The sequence below is a fragment of the Ooceraea biroi genome, chromosome 5, assembly GCF_003672135.1.
Source record: "Ooceraea biroi isolate clonal line C1 chromosome 5, Obir_v5.4, whole genome shotgun sequence".
Lineage (NCBI taxonomy): Eukaryota > Metazoa > Arthropoda > Insecta > Hymenoptera > Formicidae > Ooceraea > Ooceraea biroi.
In genome coordinates, this window is record NC_039510.1 from 8,761,225 (window position 1) to 8,769,417 (window position 8,193).

An 8,193-nucleotide genomic window follows, 5' to 3' on the forward strand; every position below is an offset into this window, starting at 1 on the left:
TATGCCGACGTAAGCGAGTACCTGTGGTATGCTTCCGATCAAATTAATTCCGCATAGTAGCTCTGAATACACAGTGCTTTATCCGATATAGATCGAATTGTCCGCAGTAATAAAGCTCGATAGCGCAAATTAGCACTCTTCGTAGTAAGGATATTGATGCGAGAACATCGTGTTCCTTTTTTCTGTTTTAGATTTTTTCCGAAGTCAGCATTATGTTTAGCATCGGTGGTAAATATTACACGGGTGATCCGATTGTATACTCCTACATGGAGGACAGAATCTTTGAGCACTCGAGGAATGTCTCGATCAAGCTTCATCATCGGATCGGCAAGTTTGTCAAGTTAAGATTCAGCTTTGCTTCACGGTGGATTATGATCAGCGAAGTCACCTTTGACTCTGGTGAGTAATAACTTCAACACTTTCATGATATACTTTCGTCGAACGGACTCTCGAATAGAAACTTTCAACTCGATACGCCTATCGTACGTAACTAAGAGCCACAACTTTTGTCAATTTTGGCAAAGATTCACGCAGAAAAGAATCTGTAATTAACATAGAAATGCAAATTGCACCATTTGCCGTATCATTGTTACTGCACTATTGTTATTTGCATCTTCGATGAATGAACATCGTCAAAGTTAGCATTAGATGGAGGCTTGTTGTTGCATTCAGAAGCACGTGTTTCTGTCGTGTTGCAGACATCGCTCATGGTAACTTCACCCCCGAAGCACCGCCCACGACCGAAGCCCCGCGATTGCGGGATAGAACTTTGACTCGCGACAATCCGCTGCAAGCCGAAGTTCCGGTAGCTAAGCAGGACGATCCGACTTACATGCCTGCGATCATTGGCGTCTTGATCACTGTAATCCTGCTGCTGGCGAGCGCCATATTCCTCATAGTCGTGCGTCACAGACAACGGAAGAACTTTGCGAGCCCCCTGGGCACCAAAAGCGCGATTCCGTCGGGCAATCATCAGCATCTGTCGCCGGAATCCGCGTACGGCACGACGGAGAAGGACCCTTCCCTGATGACCTACAGGGTCGAGGAACTTGACGACCGGTACGCCGGCACGAAGCTCACGACCCTACCACGAGATCTCAATGATCGTCTTCTGGGCGATGTCAGGCTCGACGAGTACCAGGAACCCTTCCACGAAAACAAGTATCGGGAATCTCCTCATGCGGCGTACTACGGATACAGCACGGTCGTTATAGACAACAAGGATCTCCATGACAACGTCGAACAATCTGGTGAGCTCCTTCAACTTGTTCAACGTATTCATAGTGCCTCGCAGTACAAACGCAAAGTAGTCAAACAGCTATGCGATTGTACTGCGTTACTTGGTGTTTCGTGATGTCGCGTGATGGAAGGACGCTACACACGCGAGAGAAAAATAAAGGGAAATATCTTTTATTGCACAGATGCTACTTATGATTACGCAGTACCAATGCCCGTGCCTAGTGTAAGCAGCGATCAGGATAGCGTGTTTTCGAAATCGTCCTCCAGGGGTAGCGCAAAGGTAAGTTGTCACAAGTGGAAACAAGCCAAAATTTCATACCCGAGCACTTAAACATATTTAATATTTTCTTCATATTAATAATATTAATTGAAACATTGGAATCTTTTTCCGCTCGCTATTTTTGCAACGAAAATATTTTACCTCGTATCATGCAAAACGTTTGTCGGACATGAAAACGTCGATGTTTCATGTGCTTTTCCGATGCATTAGGCGTGCTTGCAGAGCTTTTTCCCGCCGCCTCCACCTCCTATGAGCGCGCCACCCCCTCGAGGTTCCAGCAACCTGACATACTCGAATCCACCGAGTCCGGAACCAGTTTGCGAGCGTGAACGCAGAAGTAGTAAGCGCCGCGAGCATTCCTTGCACAGATACGCGTAAGGATTTCTTGCAGCCTGCAGGATATTCATAGAAGGCGATAGAATGGTTCCAAGGTATGATGAATTCTCCGTTACTATAAGCAGCAAGATTGCGTGATTCATCTTCCGAGAAGGAATTCTGTTTCATTTCTTGCTCGTCGAAATTGTCTGAAATTTGCATTTAACAAAACTAGTATCTTAATGCTTGATCGCGCCAATAAAAAGCATGCTCATGTTCTGCACTGCCGTTTCCTCGTACAACGCGTGTCTCTTTATGTCTCGTGTCTTTACGTGAAGAATTTTACCATTAAATTACTGTGTTCATCGACTCCGAATTTCGTAGATTTCACGAGCGTTGAACGCGTCGTAGAGAAAAAGCGCCACCAAGCACGGAGCAGAGTAATATCACGGTGGACCGAGTTTCGCGTGGATATTTCGCGTGAAAGCACGCGCGTTAATCTCCAAGTAAAGATCGGTGATAAAAGTGGCGCGTTGTATATTTTCAAGTAAACGCTGTGAGCGACCGCGCGGCGGAAGGAGTCGTAATCCTGCTTGTTACAACGATGATATCCCCCTCCCCCGTTCCTCCGAGTTTAGCGTCTGGAGCGAGAAAAAACGACGCAACGCACGGCGCGGTCTTTTCCCGACGAGCACTGCCATCGATGAATTATCGAACGTATCGCGCGTGACGATCGAGTTTTTTTAATTCTTTAGGGAGACTCGATTCACCTCCGACGAATAGGGTGAATCGCGTAACGGGAGTTGTATTAAATTGGCATATCAATTTAATGGTAAAGTGACCTCTCGCGCGAATAACTCTTTCCGAGATTCGTCCGTCGTGCGGGATTCTCGATTAATCGTTCTCTCGCAAATTTCTCGAGATGGCAAAGGCAAATGACGTTGCTTCACGCATCACGAAGGATATGCACGCGCGTCAACGCGTCCGGACGAATCTCCAGGAAGAGTCGCGTTAATGATCTGGTCCGTACGGCGCGCATGTGCAACAAGATCGAGCTCGCTATCGATCGCAGCGAAGATACGCAGCAAGCAGAAATAGAAAAAACGACCAGGCCAGATGAGATATTTATCCGATGGCGTGATCGCTGCCGACGTAATGGGTCGAAAAAATAATTAATTGCTGGCTCGATGTGATATAAGCGAGCGTTTCAATTATTCGCACGCTTCAATTATTTGACCGACCATCAGTCGTCGCGGCGCTTGACATCGAAGGAGAAAAGGTCGACGCAGTAAGATCGACGTGACGATATTTAAAAGCGTGAACGGTAGCGAGCTTCGGTCCCACCTCACACACAAGACTGATGTCACATAAATAATTCAGTATCCCGACCGCGCGCACGTCGTATTATTTATTGTCACGCACAGCGACTCATAGTGCGACGAATTTTTAATTTATATATACGAGAAAAAGTGAATATATATATATATATACACACGCGCGCGCGCGCATAGATATATATATATATATATATATACACACACAAAAGCGGTAATGCGGATTATCGTACGACGACGAATTTGAAGCATTATGCTAGATTATAACGATAATATTGTATAAGCCCAACTTTATTTCTCTATCTCTACCGACATCGCCTTCATGCAACGAGGAAAATCGAGAATTACCAGCGTAAGAAATCGACAATACAGGGATGAGACAACAATAACTACATGTGTATGTAATTGAACAAAAAGTATAAGGAGATATATTCGGGATATCGGGTGCGCGAACGTGTGAGACCCTCGACCACATTGTGATATAACGCAAAAGAGCTCTCGCTAAGAGTAACACATATACAGACACGTTATATGCTTAAGCGTGCCTTGCGCGGTGGAGCTCCCCGTGAATTTCGTCCTGAAAGAGCAGCCGTAAAGTGCAGCGACTCCCCACTCCACTAGGTCGACGAACGATCGTGCACCTGTGTGTGGTGCAAAATTTATTACCGGTTTAAATATCTGACGTGAAACGCGCGTACGCGCGCGCGCAGCATGAAATTTAAGGCAGGGTTCGGTGCTTTTACCGCGCACCGTTTAAATAGCGTTCCCGTACGATTATTTGGTCGTCCATTGACTCGATTGCACTTCCCTCGATTACTGGCCGTAATCTATTAAGCTCAATTTTTCTCGCATTTCATCGGATTCAGTCTCTCGGCATTGCTGCCCGGAAACGTTCTTGCAAATCACGCGTCCCGAAACACGCCGAACGCGCAATGCTGATTGACATTCCGCTATTTTTATCCGAATATCTGGCCGTTCCGGCGATGTTTGCGCGCGTATCGGTTTTTCGATTAAGCGCGAGACAGTCTGACTCGTTGAGGAGAAATTTAATCGAGCGTTCCCCCGCGCAGGTCGCGCCCTTTCGCGGCAAAAGCGGCGCGTAGCGTCTACAACGATTCAAACATTGCTATGTATATTTAGTGTTTAATCGATATCGTCGCCACGTAGGATGTTGAATTAAAGAGATAACTAAGAGTGACAGCTTCGTACGCTTTTCGAGTGTAAATATTAACCGTTAGGGACCTCGTACCACGTAACACACCTACACACGCGCACACACACACACACTTCATACACACGCGCGCGCGCAAGCGGACTTTCTTCAAGCGCCTTAAGTTGGGGGGCACTGAGCAAATAATTTTGTCGCAATAATAATCGTCGTCTTTAAAGGCGGAAGATATCACGTACAAACGGTTATCATTATCGTGATGAGACACGGCGGCAGACTGACGGCAAAATATGATCTAGGTCGCGCCTTCGAGAGCTTTTAAGGCCGTGATCGGCGCATCGTGTCCGCCGAGTTTCCTCTTCGTCGATGACTCTCGATTATTTTCTCGCTCAGCGGCGCCGTGATCGATTCACCGTGCGCTCTATAGTTACCACGACACGGAAAATACGAGTATTCTAAATCGCTCGCACTTTCATCAGTCTCGCTGATAGTCCTTTCCTGGCAATAATCGTCAATTTGTCCCAAGCGAGTGTACACGTACACACGCGCGCACATCCGATGCGAGAGAAAGAGAGAGAGTTCGATCAGTTAATCCATAGAAACGAGGAAAAGATGACGCGAGATGATGGAAAGTTAGTTTACATATATATATATCAAAGTTGCGCGAGTTGTAAGGTCCTTCCCCCGACGAAGGAATCGATAAAGATGACGAAGAAAAACACTTTGGTATCTGCTCACGGCGTACTCTGTACATCTAATATCTCTTTGATAACATGGAACTACCGACGCAAGACGTACCAGTTGGCAACACGATCGTTCTCCGACATCGCTGTCAATTTTCTTACCATCTTTTTGTAAACTTTTTATTAATATTTCATAACTTGATATATTTTTATCTGTATTCCGATTTTTTTGTTTCCTGATGAGAACGGTGAAGACAATAACCGTTGAACGAGCAAATCATGGCGCCTAGTAAATCTAGTATCGACCCGTTAAAACCTAGTTCGAACAAAGTCGAATGTCATTATCGATCACCTACAAGTCAAAGTCATACTCTTCATACTCTTGAATTATTCTTGTCTCGATTATCAGCGGAATCGAAAGGAGAAATGTTAATAATCTCAGGACGTAAGGAGATTCGCTGTCTCGTAGGTCGTATGTGCCCGTCAACGTTATGCAGCTAATTCTTATTGCCGCTTTCGCGGTATCGGAACGAGATAGCACTGTCTTGGCACGAGTTCCTTGCCCTCGATAGATACTCTTTGCCAGTCGTAAGTTTTCTTCCGGCCGCTACGTCGAGGCCGATACAACGATACGGGCACGGTCTAGCGATATAACCGAGATACGACACGATCGGTTCTGCATCGGTACGTACAATGTGCAGGAACACGGCGCAGTCGGTGCGACCGGGGAAAATTCTCGGGTATAAATCACGCATATAACACTTTTTCTATCTGACACGAGAAATGCAGGAAGACGCTCCAGGACGGGGGACAAAGGGGAACTGGCCCATCTTTTATACGACGACAAGTATTTGCGTGTGAGTACATACGTTCTACGAAGGAAGCATAAAAAGAAAAACCGGATTAAGCTCAGATTGTTTGGTCAACCGATTTTCGCGCTTGACTTATTGATCATGAGTCGTATAAAAGAAAACCAAATTTATCTATGCGATTCTCCTTTCAATAACACTGGTCAACAAAATTTTATCGTTTTTAAGGGAATGGGTATTCTTTACTAATTTGGGTGCGCTAAACATGAATCTGGCCTTTAAAATACTAAATTGGCTCTGGTTTTTGAAATAAACGGGATCAAAAGTGCAAAAAACCGTGTTTTTGGTCATTTTTGAACACCTGTAGAAAAACTACGGGAGCACCTAGAACTTTGTAATTAGGATGAAATGAAAGCCTAAACCTTGCCCTTTTAGGCTATAGATTGAAAAATGAGGTGTCTTTAACTTGGAGTAACAATTGTTTTACGAACGCGCACCGATTCCGCCACATGCGATCCGCCACATGTATGAGCAGATGAATGAGCAGATGCATCTCGTGAGTTTGTTACGAGTCATAAAGTGTGTTTGCAAGTGCGAGGTATCATTCTTATTTATTTACATCGTATAAACATTGGAATTACGATTTAAGGTTTGTATAAATATGAGTTCATTACGAAAACTTTGTCTTAATCATCCAGATGTATTCTGCTACATTTGTGGTGAATATACTGTAGAAAAACACAGACGAAGCCGAAGACAGGGGATGCTAGTGATAAAATAATTGGAGAGCGGAGAGAACGGTGCACGCGGCCAGAAAAGCATGTGGCGGAATCGGTGCGCGCTCGTAAAAAAATTTGTTACTCCAAGTTAAAGGCACCTCATTTTTCGATCTATAGCCTAAAAGGACAAAGTTTAGGCTTTCATTTAATCTCAATTAGAAAGTTCTAGGAGCTCCCGTTGTTTTCTACAGGTGTTCAAAAATGACCAATAAACCCACGGTTTTTGCACATTTGACCCCGTTTTGTTTAAACACTAGAGCCAATTCACTATTTTCATTTCCACATTTGGATTCTACGGGAAAAAACCTATCAGAATGAGTTGCCATTGGCCCGACAAAAAATTCGTGTTCCCCAGTGTAATTTATTTGGTTACACAATTCATCATTTTTGGCAAATAAAGCAAATCGATAGAAATTGATCTAACGACTCTAACATTTCTCCTGTAAAAATACTTTGAATACAATAATGCACGCACGATACGATATAACTGGACTTGGACGAATTATGTGGTACATTGCACAATGAATTTGTTTGTGCATGATTGTGCCAGGGATTGTGTTCGTCGAGAACAGACACCGTGTACATAATCGATCGATCGTGCAATACCCAGCGCGTCTGGCTATACGTGTACTGAACCTTGTACGTAGAAAGTCGAAGAAAGCGCGGTGAGCAGGTACAGCGACGGCAACGACAACGACGACGATTTATCATAGTTGTAATACAAGCGATAATAGGAAATTTTCCGCCACCCCGAACGTATTAACGCGCCGCATAATCTCTCGATGTATATAGCGACTGTAATTTATACATACATATGTGTAAACGTATTATAAATACACCCGCCAACGCGCGGGAAAGAGACCACTTGTATATATCTGTATTATATAACGTAAACGATGAGCGGAGAGGCGGTACTATGGTGAGTGTAATTATATTGATCAATAGCGTAACGAGTACCGGATGCATATTTGATATTTGTGTGCCTGTATCCTTTTGTATGCTATCGAGATAGATAAAAAAATACAGAATTATACATATTATATCTCGTATTAATCGCGATGTAGGCAACTACGAGTACCGAGGTGTAACGCATACAAACACGAACAAACGAGTACATGTGCTCACACACAAGCATACACACAGATCAGTCGGGCTAAATGACCGATGAATAAAATAAAAAACTTTTAGCGAAACGAAACTGACTTGTGTAAATTTTTTATAACCTTTGGATAATCATCTTATCCCCATCCCAGTATCAGAATGTTCTTTTTCCCAAGGAGAAAGATCATTTTCCATAATTGGTGCCTTTCAACGAGTACATGTATATTGCACCTAACATTATAAGGATAATTATTTCAGTCAATTTTTACATTATTGAACGCTTCTCGATATTGTTCGATGGATAATTAATAAAGAATTCTCAGATTGCAGCGAATATACACGTCGAGAGCCAATTATACAGATAATTGTGAAATAATCCAACGACTGATACTGTGTTTCAGTATAATGGAAACCTCTAGAGGTTCTATAAATACTGTTTCTTCTTAATAAACGAATATATTGAACAGAGAGGAGGAAATGGTATA

General features: G+C 43.7%; 1 protein-coding gene across 1 annotated transcript in view; it reads left to right on the forward strand.

Moving 5' to 3' along the window:
* The window catches only part of LOC105280884 (discoidin domain-containing receptor 2), a 96,269-nt gene extending 88,464 nt beyond the window's left edge, over positions 1-7,805 (forward strand). The window contains exons 6-9 of the mRNA XM_011341748.3: positions 192-399; positions 699-1,250; positions 1,422-1,519; positions 1,730-7,805. Coding sequence (XP_011340050.1) covers positions 192-399; positions 699-1,250; positions 1,422-1,519; positions 1,730-1,897 — 1,026 coding nt within the window. The 3' untranslated portion in view covers positions 1,898-7,805. The remainder of the gene's footprint in view (positions 1-191; positions 400-698; positions 1,251-1,421; positions 1,520-1,729) is intronic.
* Positions 7,806-8,193: the final 388 nt, after the last annotated feature.